This window comes from Chenopodium quinoa, unplaced genomic scaffold (assembly GCF_001683475.1).
Source record: "Chenopodium quinoa cultivar QQ74 unplaced genomic scaffold, ASM168347v1, whole genome shotgun sequence".
NCBI lineage: Eukaryota > Viridiplantae > Streptophyta > Magnoliopsida > Caryophyllales > Amaranthaceae > Chenopodium > Chenopodium quinoa.
This window is the reverse complement of record NW_018744593.1, coordinates 3,200,284-3,216,166: the sequence shown is the minus strand read 5'-3', so window position 1 is coordinate 3,216,166 and position 15,883 is coordinate 3,200,284. Positions and strand designations below refer to the sequence as shown.

The window sequence follows — 15,883 nt, the reverse complement described above, 5'->3', positions numbered from 1 at the left end:
TAAGCTTGGCATATGTGTATTTCATACCATTTCATCGGGGGAAAAGGGGAAGGGGGGTGGGTCACCGACGGTGTGGAGAAGAAGGTGGGTTGCCGGCGGTGCAGGGAAGAGGGTAGGTCGCCGGCGGGGGTGGGTCGCTGGGGGAGGGGTGGCTGGGTTATTTTTTAATCATTTAATTATTTCTCAAATAATTTTTAATATTTTCTGATTTACGTAAATATTCAGTATTAATTTTTAGGACATTTTTAACAATTTAAATGATTTTTGGTTTAAAAAAATAGAGTGGGTTACTAGGCTTCATTATCTATTGTGGCCATGAGAGTGCCACCTCATTGGACCCACTTTTCTCTTTAGGTGATCAAAATATATTTGATCATTCTAGAAAGATATCGTTTATTTTCAAGTAACCTTTGCACATTTACTACCTCTAATCAAGTAAAGATGAATATCATGGGCTTATGGCATTAATATTCATCACTATTCAGATATTTGCATCTTATTTATGCCATTAGTTAGTATAAACTCTCAAGTAAAAGTATCACTAGAGGCAATCAACCATGTAAATATAACCATTTGTTATATGTTTGTACATAAGCATAAGGTAAATTATTCTTCGTCGGTTCCACAAAATGCGTGTCTCAAATATTAAAAAAAACATGTACGAAAACCATTTTAAAGAGTACATAAAAAATTATAGGTATTGCAGGTATTTTATGTGAACACTAAACTCATCAAGAGTTGACTTGCAGAATAGAGATAAATAATATAATTGTTTAAGGTCACAATCCACTTACATAATACACTTATATACGAAGTATTAAATAATTTACATAAATGTGTGCACACAATGACACAATAGCATAAGTTGAGAAGCTAATTCTGCTTTCCACACCTTTGTTTCTAAATCCAAGAACTTGAGCTTGGTGAAGCTAAACTGGAAATTCCACAACTGAATTGAATAAATAATTGGCCTGTACAGAGCCATACTGTATTCAACGTAACAGCAACTCAGCAAGTAGTGTAAATTTCAGGACAGATGACTGAAACAGATTATCACCTGACTTCCCATTTGTTCAGACGGACAATGACAAGGTGATAATCATACGGTAGAAGAGGCTTATGCCTCAGCTGTACAAATTCATCTACAGACTTCGGATTCAATCACATTGGATTATCTTTTGGCAGTCTGTCACATTCAACTATGCAGATGCAGGCTTCGTGCCTTTCACCCCAACCTTAATCAGTTCATCTTCTAGAACATCCTACCTATATCAGCCAGTCCGGAAATTTATTTTCACAAAATCACTCTCATCCATAATTAGTTTCTATAGTAACCAACAAGACTTTCATGAATGACAATATTTCCACCGCTGGAAAATGGAGGGTGTTACCTCCTCCACATTTGCTTGTAATGCATTTGGAAAATTGAGAGATGCAATACTGCAACACGTACTGCAATCAGGCCACCGCAGAGTACTAATAGGGTCAGCATACCCATCGCATATTACTAACTTTTGATGCCTCTACTTGACAGAACAAGTCAAACCATAATATCCCCCTCATATCACACAACTATAGACGAAGGGGCTGTCAAAGCCGAAGTACCATCCAACAAGATAGGCTTGGAATCCTTTTCTCTGCAGTAGAGAGACATATTGCTCCAACCATCATCAGCGCTGAGAGTAACATGGCACCAAACCTTGGAAATACTAGAAAATGAAGGGATTTAAAAAGCAAACCTGAAAGTGGTATCGGAAGTTCATTAAGGTATCTCATTTTCTCATATCCCTACTACGACAAAAGAAAAAGAAAATTTCGAACACCTGATAAAAAGATATAAATGCAGAAAGGAAAATATAGTGTGGAGCTTAATGAATTCTTCAGGCAATTTTATCAAAGACTCCAGGTGTCACATGAGAAAGGCTTAAGCTTCCAACTGATAAAGTAAAACACCAAAAACTGATTATGTACCTGAAAGAAAGGGTCCAAATTCATGTCATAATTTTCTGTTTGATGACAGATGATATAACATAACAGAGTTTGCACAGCAAGATTGCAACAACCTATGTGGAAGATATACTAATTGGCAAAAAAATGTCAACAAACATTAAGTTCTGGAGGATTATACAATTATGAACTTCTAATACCATTTAGGAACAGTGTAGATAATGATATTCCAATGATGAACGATTCAGCATCACATTTTACAGTTTATTTACTTGTAAATCAGCCAGCAGCTTCTCTGAATTTCTGAGCAGCTTGCAGAATGCTGTACTGTGAAAGATAGGGACAATCATTAATATATCAAGGTCTGCTGCTACTCACAGGGAAAGATTCAGAAGATTTGATCATACTATTGATTTCAGTTGCCACATCCACCATAGTCGGCCTGGCATGTTCTTCTGTTGCTGTGCACCGAAGTGCAAGCTCTACTGAAGCTCTTAGTTGCTCTTTAAGCTCTTCATTGGTTGACAATTTATTTCCACCAATAGCAGGGTCAATGATCTCAGAGATGCAGTTGTCTCCAAGACCATTTTTAACCCATTCAACTATATGAGTCGGCACACCATTGTCCCCTAGTGACTTGACTGGCATTAGCACAGCATCTTTTCCTGTCAAGAGCACGAGAAAAAACACGCCAAATGCGTACACATCTACACTCTCTGACAACCTATTATAATGACCATATTCAGGTGCAAGATAACCATATGTCCCGACTACAATATCTTCAACGTACTCTTCACCCTCAGGAACAGAAATGGAAAGACTGAAGTCAGACAGTTTAGCAGCATTATCCTCACCCAAGTACACATTTCGAGGTTTTAAGCTCCTATGGATGATAGGCCTATGAAAGGCAGTGTGAAGATATGCCATGGCATGAGAGATCTCCCATGAAATTCGTAGCCTCTCCCTCCAACTAAGTGGTGGTTTATCTTGGTTCTTGTCTCTGAATATTAGATCGTGGAGAGTGTCATTTTCTACCCACTCAAAAACAAGGACAGTGTATTTTGTTTCAAGACAACAGCCGAGAAGCTTGTGCACATTCTTATGCGCGCTCATTTGTGCAGCAACCACAATTTCACGAAAGGTTCCGGATGTCAGATTAGGACTATACTTTTCAGATTGCTCCTTTACTAAAACATACCTTCCTTCCCAGAAACCTTTGTACCACTTAACATCTAATTCCTTGAAGAACATTGAGTGTTGTTCCAAATTCATAGAGTTGAGCTCATCTACTGAGAAGTAGCGGATGGGGTTTGCTCTACCATGAAACAAGGAAATACTTTCCTCTAATGCGAATGCTCCATTCTGTATTAAGTTTTTGATGGTCCCTTTGAAAACCATGTATTTGCCACTTTCCTGCATCATTAGCATCAATAGCAAAATTTTTAACACTCTTTAGCTTTAGACTCCAACAACATATGCACTTGTGTACTTCATACCTTTCCATCTTTTCGTTGGAGACTTGTGGTCTTCCATATCTTTCTGAACGAACTAGATGCCATATGCAGGATATGCCAGCTGCTCATAATTCCTTTTTCCAAGTTCATTGACATAAACTTCCCTTTTTCTCTTGATTTAAGCACCTCATGTGATGAGGCATGAGATTATCCTACAGCAAGTTTGGAAAATGTCTTATGCTAGTCGTTTTACCTGCTCATTAATAAAACGAGGTTAACTGAAGAAACAAAGGGAATATTATTTAAGGATGATCTATCTTTAATCCTTATCTGAGATGCCCAAAACAGGTCCAATCTCACAAATATTACTTGTATTTGGTATTCCTTGTTCCAACTATAAGCAATAAAACCAGGCCCGGCTCTTAATCCGTAAAAGTGATATATATCTTGGTAGAAGTGAAAGTTAATGTAAACAAGGTAGCTTCAACTTAGAACCGCTGATGGTATTAGAGGTTCTATAAAGGCTCTATATATAGAATCTCTAATACCATTAGTGCAACATTGTCAGGGGTTTTATACTGGCAAATATCAAACCTTGTAACCGAGCTTACGTGGACGGTAGTGTAAGAAATAGTTTTTAAACTGACTTGTATAAATAAAACAATCAATGATCAATTTAAATCACTGTAAAACTAAGTTTTAACTAGGAACTATTAGCTTCAAGTTTAGTAACATATAGTTTTACTTGAACTTATAGTATAATTTTCTTGAACTTAGTTTTCGGAGTAAATCCCAACAATGGATGATTTCGCCCATCTCCCAAATGATGAAATTTTGATTCTCTAACACACCATAGACCACACCAATACATCCCACAAGTTAAACGATACATCATTGGAAAAATAAATTATACTTCGTATTATAGAATTGGCAAAGAATATAGGTATATAATACAATTCCATGTCAAATATTTTAGATAAAATGATGATTTGACAAACAAATAAACCAAATATATAGAAGAAAATAACTGATTGAATTTGGGCGTTATGAACTGTATACCGTATCTCAAAATATTGAAGAGAAAGAACAGCACCTTTGTAATGGAAATTGCATTCTGCAGATTTCAGAGTTGAAAGATTTACATTAGTTTTGTCTACTTTATCACCATTGTACACTGCCTAAATAATATAAATACAATTATATAAAAACTAAAACATGTCAAATTCTCAATAGTCAAAAATACATAATTGCAGCAAAATCTGACTAACCATCAAGCAAGTTGACACATTCAAGGCAGAATTAGCCGAAGTCAATAATGGACTGACCCAAATAAAAAGGAAAATGATAGATATTTGTGGGAAATAACAAAGAGAGGATAGTATGATAACTTGTTGGAGTTATTTGCTTCAGTAGATCAATCACAAAATTTGTCCTGACATCAATCAGTTGACTTATTTATTTATGTATTTATTTATTTATTTATTTTAAAGAAAATCAATAGACTTTTTCCCATTCAAATAGTACTTTGTGCTCATGTAACCATGGAGGTTGATCACCACGAGGCCGTGTGCCCGTGTGCAAGTAAAGTAACAAATTCAACTTTAGGGCAGTAATACTTTGTCGTACCACGACATTAATTCATATAATTTATCTTAGTTTAATTGCTATTAGTAATATTTCCTACACTTGAATTTTATGTTGATGTGTTCTCAACATCACTTTACAATCTATTTATATTGGTAAAATAGTGTGTCATCCGGGCAATGCCCAGGGTTACCGCTTTGATTAATTTTATTGTTGAGCAAATGGCTTGTCCATCATGGTTTTGTGTATTTGAATTTGTTAAAGATTATGTTTTGACGAAGAGTGTTGAAAGACAATAGCAACCGCTTTGATTAAGGTTTTTTTTTTCGTGCCAACGGTTTGTTCGTCATTATTTTTGTTTTTGAAATTTGCTAAAGATTATGTTTCGAACACAGAGTATTGAAAAACAATATTTAACACTCCATTCTTTGCAAGCTATTGATTAGCTTCCTCTAATTTTTCTTCCAAGCTGTGCCTTTTGTTTTTCCTTTTTTTTTTTGTGCGTCCTATTTTGTTCCTTTCACTGTCCAGCTGCTAGAACTGCCTGGGTTGTTCATGCTCCATCTTCTTTGTCGTTCTTCCTGTATTTAAGAGATTACGTTTTCATTATTTGTGGGTCATTTTTTTGTAACTGATAGTCACTGTTTTGAGATGTTTGACTTACATTTCATCTCGAGTCCTCTTCTTTGGAGTACTTTGTGTTTCAGTTTTTCCTGTGTTGTCATCCTCAAGATGCTCTGGTTGGTTTATGATGGCTTCTTGCAGAATGCATATATTTTAGTAGTGTTTAGGTATTAATTTAAGGCAGTCCCATTGGTATTTGTGTTGTAACACACCTGGCTTTGATTTTGTTCCTCTTGGTAAGCCTTTTCTAATTTGTAGTTGATGTCGTATGTTTTTTTGGCAAATGAGTTCAGTTTTGTTACTTGTTGTTCTTAGCTTGAACTTGAAAACGAATTGTTTGCCAACACAATGCTCTAATCGTTGCAACACCTTGTATATGGTCATCTTAGTTTAAAGGCATTATATTATATATGGTCATCTTAGTTTTGTATATGGTCATCTTAGTTTAAAGGCATTATATTATAGTTGTTGTTAGTAAGTTGTAAGATTCATACCTTTTTCTCGAGTTCCATTAATTTGTGGACCGGATTTCCCACAATTTTTTCAGCCTCCTTGTCGAACAATGCCATTAGAATACATGCACTTCCATCGTCTATCTCAATAGTTAAGAGGTACTTGTGAGTTTTGTTGGTTGTTACAATGCAAGATTATTTTATCTGTTTGTTTTTAAATGAGTGTGTAGTTGGTATTCTAATGTACCTTGTCTTAGGGTATTTGACTATATCATCGCAATTTGAGCAGTAAAAAGTCTCATCTATCTTTTTCTTACATGTAGCACAGGAGTTGTAATGCCATTTTTTGTCAGCGTGAATGCTTGTTACTATTGCACTGCAAGTAAACATCTCCTGCAATAATATAGTAGTTGGGTAGTATGTTCAGTTTTATTAAAGTGTCCTTGCTTTTATTCATACATATTTTCATTTGTTAAAGATTAAGTGTCGTGATATTGGATAGCAGAGAACTAAAACTTATATTGAATTTCAACTATTGGTGTCAATCATGTCATACTTAAATTTCAGTATATTTAACTATACTATAACATACAAAATAAAACACAAAGGGTGAACCAGGTGAAACACCCAAATAAAAAAAAACCATACATCATAAAACATAGGACTGATATATGTAATTTTCTATGAATAATTTAGAATTCTATTAAAATATGTAGTTTGTGTTTTATATAAATAATCACTATTGTCCTATTTTTTATTTTTTTATTTTTTTTTATTACTGCACATATACATTGAGTGATAGATAGATGTAGCCACAAATAGGATAACAAAGAAAACACATACTTCTAATAATAATTTATATAGATAAGACCACATGAGAAGAATTGGGTATATAAGCAACTACCTTTAAGATGAGTGATCCAAGTCCAAGTTCCCCTTTTGCTCAATATGTGACTAGAGTCCCTACAATGCAGAAAGGGAAACATATTCATTATTTTTGGGAGATAACATATTTTTTTTGTAGATAACAGAGTCCCTACACGAATTCATTATCTTAGGGAGATAACAGAGTCCCTACACAGATTCATTTTTTTTGGAGTTTAAAGAAATTTCACATAGTCATATGACGTTGAACCAATTTCACCTAGTTATATTCAATAAAGCTATACACAGAAAAGTTATAAAGCGTTTTTTTGTCAAAATACTATATACTATAAGTCAAATTAGTCACCAGCTGAGAATCCTCTCACTTTACTTAAATTACTTTAGTTCGACAACTTATCCGGTCTTACTCCTTAATTCATCGAAAATTTTCAAACATCTTCCCATTTAATTAAAGAACTTAAACCTTAATGACTGTCGAACTTTCACGATAAAGTTTTAACATATGTCTACAAAACCTTGTCCTCTCATATCATAATTCAGAAATAAATCAAAGTAGAACTTGCAATTGACCAAGACATTCATGGAACAATTGGCATATTTTACATTAATTCAGAAAAGTCAATGCGACTACATTAAGCTAATTTTTATTCACCACCAGAGTAGGGAAAATAAATCTCACAACAAACTCACAATTTTCAGAAAGAATAAAAACCTCGAGACACATAGATCAATACTCAACATTGTAATTTCTCAATCTCCCTACTAACATACAACCCCTATCCTCAAAGACAACTACATCAAAGGTTAATCATAATAAGTGAAGGAGGCCTATTCACATCATAGGAAGAAGTGCAGCTTTGGAATAGAAGATAAAATAAATGATTCATCATAGGAAGTAATCTATTCTTCTATCTTAATATTACTTAACAAATACATTGCTAAAAAATATATACACCAAAAATTATAAGTTTTGAAGACTCAAAAGTGCTATTCACAAATAAGGAAATTTTGTTAATAACTACCTCAAAAACAGAGGCTTTGTGAATTACTACCCCTAAAAGAAAAAGTTTTTAATTACTACCCCCTAAAACCGATTAATTCAAGTGATTGGTACCCTTTTCCCTAATCAGCCCCTAATTAGGTGATTTAAGCTCTTAAGCCATGATTAATTAAATAAACCCTAACACCACCTCTAAACCACCACTGCACCACCTCCGACAGCCCCCTTACCCCATCCCCACCATCTTCGGCAGCCCCTTACCCCATCATCTCCTTGCCGGTGAGCTAATAAGCAGCCTACCCCCACCCCGGCATCCACCCCACCCCTTACCCCTCCTTTTTCCCCTTCTTTCTGCCCCGACCCCCACCCCGAACCGGAAACCACCCCCTCCCCATTCCTCCACCAGAATGCGTCGCTACTGCTGCTGCTCCTTCCTTCGAACAAGTCGCCCCACTCCCCAGCACCAAAAACCGGCACCTCTAACCCTAAACCACTAGCCCAAAACTACCCTAAACGAGATTTAGGGTTTCGTTTATGGTGGTGTCGGGCTGGTGTTTAAGGGTTAGGGTGTCTGTTTTGGGTGGGAGAAGGGGAGGGGGTCGATTTAGGGTAGGGGAAGGGGAGGGGGGCCGATTCCGGTGGGGGATGGGGAAGGAGGGTTGTTTTCCGGTTTTGGGGTGGGGGGTAGGGGTTGGGGCAGCGAGAAGGGGATAAGGGAAGGGGTGGGCTGCGTAGGTGGAGGAAAGGGAGGGGGATTGGAGTCACCGACGTCGGCAGGGGGGAGGGGGGAGGATGGCTAACGAGAGGGGGTTGGCAATTGTGGGTGGAGGGTGGGCGGTGGTGGTGCAATGGTGGTGTGGAGGTGGTTCTAGGGTTTAATTAGTTACTTAAGGTTTAAAAGTAACTAATTACAAATTAGCCGGATAATGATATCTTTAAGATCTTAAATCACCTGATTAGGGAAAAGGGTAGCAATCACTTGAATTAATCGGTTTTAGGGGTAGTAATTAAAAACTCTTTTTTCTAGGGGTAATTCACAAAGCCTCTGTTTTTGAGGTAGTAATTAACAAAATTTCCCACAAATAAACTGACTTACCAATAAGCTTTCCTGACTTCCACGATGAGTATAAGAACCCCAAGGCTCAATTCTGCACCAAACCCCCCCCCCCCCCCCCCAAAAAAAAAATAAAAAAAAACCAAAATAAATCAGAATCTATTAATAAACCAATTAGATATTGAAGATTAAAAAAACTGATTAAATTGAGGAATCAAAATTTATACGGGAAAACATAAAGGAACACTAATAAGCTAATGACCTTTATGTTAAGGAAAATAAGCAAGCCTTATATATATATAATTACATTTTAGTTACAAACTCTACATCTTATTTACTTGGATTTTAATTAATTTTGAATTGTTGGCACCAAATGAAAAAAGGAATATGAAAGAACTACAATTAATTGGTTGGCAATAATTACATACTCAATTACACCATATTCAGGGAAAATTAAGGGGTCTTTATTATTGCCTACCTCAACGGAAAATTTATAACGGTGTGCTGTCATAGTCGCGGTAATTAAATTGGTGATTTTTAACCACCAATCAGAATTCAAACCCTCTTCCGAATCTTATTGTAACTACAATTTCCATCATCATATATGTATGATAATAGATTGCTCGTTGCTTCGTCCGCCTTTCATCATCCCTTTGAAGCTGAGAACATACAATTTTATGATCCACAATTTTTGTCTTTTAATTTTTGGGAAGAGTATTATGAATGAATATTTGGACAAGTGTAATAATCTCTAAAGTACAATGACTGCATGGCCCACATTGCTTTAATTTATTGGTCTTTTTATCATTTTGTTTGGATGGAGATATAAGTGTATTCATCTAAATATAAGAAATGAAATGAGTATTGGCTAAGATGGTTAGGAGTTTTGGCTTCATTCCTAAAGATACAATGTTTGAAACCCGACAATTTTTTTTATTAATAATAGTGGAATAATTTGTTAAGTGGTGATGACACATTGTTAAGTGGTGATGTGGCCCTATGGTAGTTGAGTAAAGATGACGTGGCATATAGAGAGGGGGGATGACGTGGCACATAGACATTTGTAGGAACGCTTTTTAATATAAAAGTATAGACTAGTTTAAGTTCGGACGATGTCCCGCGTCGATACGTTCAATATATTTAATGTATTATAATTTTCATGTATTATATTTTATATAGATGAATTTGACTTTTACTTTTCTTTATTTTTTTTTATTTTTTTTAGGATTAATACCATTTTTTAATCCCAACTTTCACCAGTTTTATTTTATTAATCCCAACTTTTGATTATTCCTCAATAATCCCAACTTTAAGGTGGGTTATCATTCTTCATACCCAAACCGGTCAACAAAAGTCAATGACCTCTTATTCTAGGTCACTTGACACGTGTCAAGTTGTAATTGGTTAAAAAAAATAAAAAAAAGTATTAAAAAAATAAAGAAAAATTCAATTCAAAAAATAGAAAAAAAAACCCAACCAAGCCGCCACCACCAGCCCACAACCGCTGGCGGTGGCCACTCACCCAAAACCACAATCTCCGTAGCCCCAGCCCCCAAAACCTCCCAAGGTTCGCCCTACCACCGCGAAACTGGCCCACCTCTGCCTTCCCCCATCCCCTAAACTAGCCATAGCCAAAACCCTTGCCTTGAAACCGCCACCCATAAAACCCGAAACCACCATAACCAAAGCCCACGACCTCGAAACCGCCACCCATAACCCCCGATACCACCTGTAACAACAACCTTGACCTTCGAAATCACTTCTCCAACCCCCAAAACCACCAAAAATACAGCCCCCTCACTTTCTTTCTCCTCCAATTGCCGGAAAACGCAAACGATGGTAAGTTGAGGGGTGGTCGATTGTGGGTCATCATTGTTGGTGGTGGGTTGAGGGGGAGGCTGGGTGGCCGATTGTGGGTTGTTGGTGGTGGTTGGTTGAGGGGGTGGCTTTGTTGTGTGGGTCGCAAATGATGGTCAGGGGTGGTGGTTTCGGGGTTTCAAGGGTGGTTAGAGTTTCAGGGTTGCTGGTTTTAGGTGGGTATGGCAGAAGGGAAGGGGAGGGTTGGTCTAAAAAGGGTGAAGGGGGTGGTCGGAAAGGTAAGGGGAAGGGGGAGGGGAGGGGCGGTCAGGAAAGGGAGGGGAAGGGGAGGGGTGCTGCGTTGGGGTGATGGTGAGGGGAGGTAGGTTGATTGGTGGTGGTTGCCATGGCAGCTAATAGCCATGGATGAACAACAAAGGGGAGGAGAGAGAAAATGGGTCTTTGGGTTTTTTCTTTTTTTTTTTTTAATTTTTTTTTAATTAATTTGTTTTTATTTTGATAAACCAATTAGCATGCAACATGTGTCAAATAAATGGTTTTAATTTTTTTTTAACCCTTTCTTCAAGTAACCAGTAATCCGGACCGAAGAATGAAAACGCACCCTAAAGTTGGGATTATTGCGGAATAATCGAAAGTTGGGATTAATAAAAATAAATTGGTGAAAGTTGGGATTAAAAAATGGTATTGTAGATTTAGTCTAATTTAAGAAAATAATTTAGTCTAATTTATTTTAAATACTTTTTTTTGAAGGACCTTATTGTAGATTTAGTCTAATTTAAGAAAATAATTTGTCATGTAAAAGCACAAATTAAAATAAAAACACTCTCGTGGTATACATTAATTATATTTAATAAATAAACAAAATTATTAGAGAGCAAGATGATATGACTTCTTATTCATTTCTCAATGGACTCAAGTTCAATTCTTGACATAAACAATTTTTAATTAACGTACGTGAACCGTTCATATATCTAACTAGTTTAGGACCCGTGCCACGCACAATAAGTCCAAAACAAACTATACAATCATTAATTAGATAGTTATATAACAAACAAAACATGACAAAATAAATATCAAAGATATACAACAAAATATCGAAGACTTAACTAGCTATAGTCCCGTGCCATGCACTACGACTATCTTAAATTTTATATCGAATTATATTTTTTACGATGTATTAACAAAAAAAATTATTTTTAATCAAAATAACTTAACTTTAATCGTTAGCGGGCTAGACAATTTGGGAGTGGGTGGAAGGGTAAGGGAATCCCCACCCCAAATTGCCTCTAATGGGGGTTTGATCCCACGTGACAAACCTTACCACTAGACCGAACTTTGTTTGGTTCTATATAATTCGTATATGTTATCAAAATAATTTTTTAAAAGAAATAAATTCTATAGCCAAAAAATAAAGTTCAAGGAAAAAAATGATAATATTATTGTAATCATTGATAATAATATTATTTTAATTACCTTTTTTTAGGTAAATTCTAATTACCTTATATAATACTTCATCTGTTCCACAAATATTGCAACAAGAATGAAAATACGCATCCCGAAGCACATTTTATATGTTAAATATCTATAATTAGATAAGAGTACGTAAAAATTATAAAAAGTTGATATTATGAAAGTATTTTACAAGACGAATCTAACAAGATCCCACATGACTATATTTACTTTGCGTACAAATCATAAGCTGTGGTCAAACAAGCATGATGAATAGTGCAAAAGTCTAGTTGTTGCAATATTATTAGAACGAAGGAAGTAGTATATATATAAAAACTTACCTAGTATATTATTGAAGATATGTACAAATATTCTAGCTAATTGTATATAGATTGAATATGATTACCAAAATGAGAAGATAATAATGTAGCTTATAAATTAAGATTTTAATCCGATTACTACGTATGATACATTTTTGTAGGTCCTATTGTAATATACTTTGTATGTATAGATGAATCAATTGTAATTTAAACATATTTTTATTTAATATATTTTCCTTAATTACATAGGAGATATTGCATATATATATATGTATATATATGTAAATATATGTGTATATATATGTATATATATATACAATATATATATATATATATATGTATATATATATACACACACACACACATATATATATATATATGTATATATGTATATGTATATGTATATATGTATATGTATATGTATATATATATGTATATATATATATATATATATGTACATATATATGTACATATATATATACATATACATACATATATACATATACATATATATATATACATATATATATATATATATATATATATATATTGCAGTATCCAGTGACCTAAAAATATGTGTATAATGTTAGCCAATGATTTTCTGATTTGGTAATATATGGTAAATATCTTTTTAAAATAAATATATATGAAAAATCTTGTATATAACCAATCCATGGATATTTATAAAAAAAATAGGTTTTTTTTTTAAAAAAAGTTGGAAGGAAAAAACAGCACCAGTAAGTGACACATGTCATTCCTGGTGTCTGTTTTAGTATTATGTTATTGATTAAATTATGAATAATACAAAACATAAACATAAACTCATCAAATAGAATATTAAAATATAAATAAAGTAGAATGATAAACTAAAGGTAGTTGCAAATTGAACACCAATTGCTTTACAATTTTTTTTAATTTATCTAATTTATTTCATAGAGTATTTAAGTAAGATACACTTAGAAGCCACAACTTATGATTATGTCAGCAATGTCTAGCCTAATTTCATCAGTAACTCTAAAAATATTTGAATTGATATGCAGTCTTGTTACAAATAATGAACTTTGTATACCCACAATACCTTTTTATAGATAAAAATGATAAGTACATGCATGTATTTAATTAAAATCAGGTAATTTTAAAACCAAATTTATTATAAATATATATGTTATTACATATACCATTCCAATTCTTTATTTTTACGAATTGCACTATCAGTATAACTTGACAACCCGGATGTTCGTTCAAATAATCTTGCATTTGATCTGCATACCTATTCCATAAAGTGCAACTTAAAACATTTTTCCTGAAATATTTTTAAAAATCATGTATCAATAAGGTTTTTTTTTTTTTGTTTTTTTTAAAAAAATATATTTACGATAGCAATATTATATGAAGGTTCAAAAAAATTTAGAGTAACTACTGCAAATCCTCTAACTGATCTGAAAAGAGAGCCGTTTGGTTGGGTTTCCATCTCTTGTTGAATTGGTAGTTCCTCATATATTAGAAGATATATATCCGATAACATATGTTTCAATACAAAAAAAAAATCATAATAAATAATGACGCTTTGCATACATTAAAAAAATAGTGCTAATATCGTTAATTGAACCATGACTTGTTGCCTTTGTTGCTCCAAAATGCATTTATTCATAGATTTATTTATATAGTATAAATTATTCAAACTTAACAGAAAAAAAAGTTTGGGTTATTTAAGTTTAGTTGTATGAAAATTGATTAGTAGAATATACTTATGAAAATTATATCATAAGATTGTGATATTGTTATACGTGCATCTAATAGTAAATCAATTTGATTCACTGTCAAAGAATAGTGCTATAGAATTTCCTATTATTATGTTATTGTGATACTCGCATCAAATAAATAATCAATTTGATTCACTGTAAAAGAATAGTGGTATAGAAGATTTTCTATTATTGTGATATTGTAATAAAGAATCAAATATAGAATCAATTTATTATAATAAAGAATCAAATATCTTCATTGTTATAGAATATTTCCTATTGTGATAATATAAAATATTTAAATCAAATATATTCAAATTATAGACTTGATATATGAAATATTTTATTAAAAAAATGAGATAGTTTAAAAAAATTACACAAAAATAAAAAAGGAGGGATCTTGGAGGAAAAAACATAGCACCAGGAAGTGACATGTGTCAATCCTGGTGTTTGTTTTAGTATTATGTTATTGATTGGGTGATGTGGCATTCACTTGGTGGAAGAGAGAGGTGACACGCGATGTGTACCCTTGATTAAGAACGATTTTTAATAGATAGTATAGATTTTACTATTTAATTTTGAGTTACTAATTACTATAATAGGTACCTAGATTTTTTTTTTTTTTTTTTTTTTTTTTTTTTTTTTTTGGTTTTTAGAGAGCCACAATGGCGGGGAAGAAAATCGATCTCGGGATCTCCTGGAATTGGGAGAGAAGCTCTAATCACTTGAGCTATCCCTCACTCTCATAATAGCTACCTGGATGGTGGTAAGAAAAAATTGCTAAGGATTGATGAGAGGTTGGTAAAATGAAAATGGGTATCCAATGTATGCATATTTTGACTCATAACAAGAAACAATATTCTAACTATTTTTATTTGTTTAGTCAAAATAAATCATATAATTGATATATAAAGATAAACTTTTAGTTAGGCCACGTGACAGCGACACTTGGCGTTTCAACTTTTTGCCAAGTGTCGCGCCACATAGGTGACAATTAAATATTAGTATGACACATAAGATTTATTTGGATATATTTTTTACGAAAAAAAGTTATATTTTTTTTTATTTGAATAAAAACTTGGATAGATTCTATAAGATTCAATAAAATTTGGATAGATTTATAGGATAATATTGTTGGTATAGAGTTTTATTTATGATAAAATACCAATATTTCACAAGTACAAAATAAACTACTTCCTCCGTTAACAGTTATTTGCAACATTTACCCAAAAGGGGTGCTAACAATTATTTGCAACATTCCCAAATCTTTCCATTTTTAGTAATTTTTTTAAAATAAAATTACAAAAACACCCTTACTTAAAACTTTATAACATCAATTACATACTTAAAACATAATTTATTAAAAACTATCTAATCTAATTAAACTTATTTTATATCATTCAGTAATCATCAATCCTTCATCATCTCTTCATCTTCCCCATTATCTTTCTCTCCCCTCCATCATCTTCTTCCTCTTCCCTCATAATCTATTTTCTCCATCTTCATCCTCTTCAACATTAACTTTCTTTCTCCTCCTTCAACCACTTTTCATGA

General features: G+C 33.5%; 1 protein-coding gene across 4 annotated transcripts; it reads right to left on the bottom strand.

Moving 5' to 3' along the window:
* Positions 1-756: 756 nt before the first annotated feature.
* Positions 757-4,837, bottom strand: LOC110699671 (non-functional pseudokinase ZED1-like). Of its 4 annotated transcripts, none has more exons than XM_021877193.1 (4): positions 4,670-4,837; positions 4,461-4,515; positions 3,444-3,654; positions 757-3,360 (listed from the first exon to the last, which is right to left on the bottom strand). In XM_021877193.1, the coding sequence occupies exons 3-4, from the start codon at positions 3,555-3,557 to the stop codon at positions 2,305-2,307; spliced, it is 1,170 nt and encodes a 389-aa protein (XP_021732885.1). In that variant the 5' UTR covers positions 3,558-3,654; positions 4,461-4,515; positions 4,670-4,837; the 3' UTR covers positions 757-2,304. The 4 variants fall into 4 exon arrangements, with proteins under 4 accessions (XP_021732885.1, XP_021732889.1, XP_021732887.1 ...); XM_021877197.1 differs by having other exon boundaries at positions 4,495-4,515; XM_021877195.1 differs by lacking the exon at positions 4,670-4,837 and having other exon boundaries at positions 4,461-4,601.
* Positions 4,838-15,883: the final 11,046 nt, after the last annotated feature.

What these genes read in the sequence shown, in the direction of transcription:
- LOC110699671 (XM_021877193.1), bottom strand. Translation starts at nt 3,557, where the DNA reads ATGTCAATGAACTTGGAAAAAGGAATTATGAGCAGCTGGCATATCCTG. An exon ending in TCCAACGAAAAGATGGAAAG is followed by an intron (nt 3,361 to 3,443) that starts GTATGAAGTACA and finishes CTAATGATGCAG; the next exon opens with GAAAGTGGCAAATACATGGT.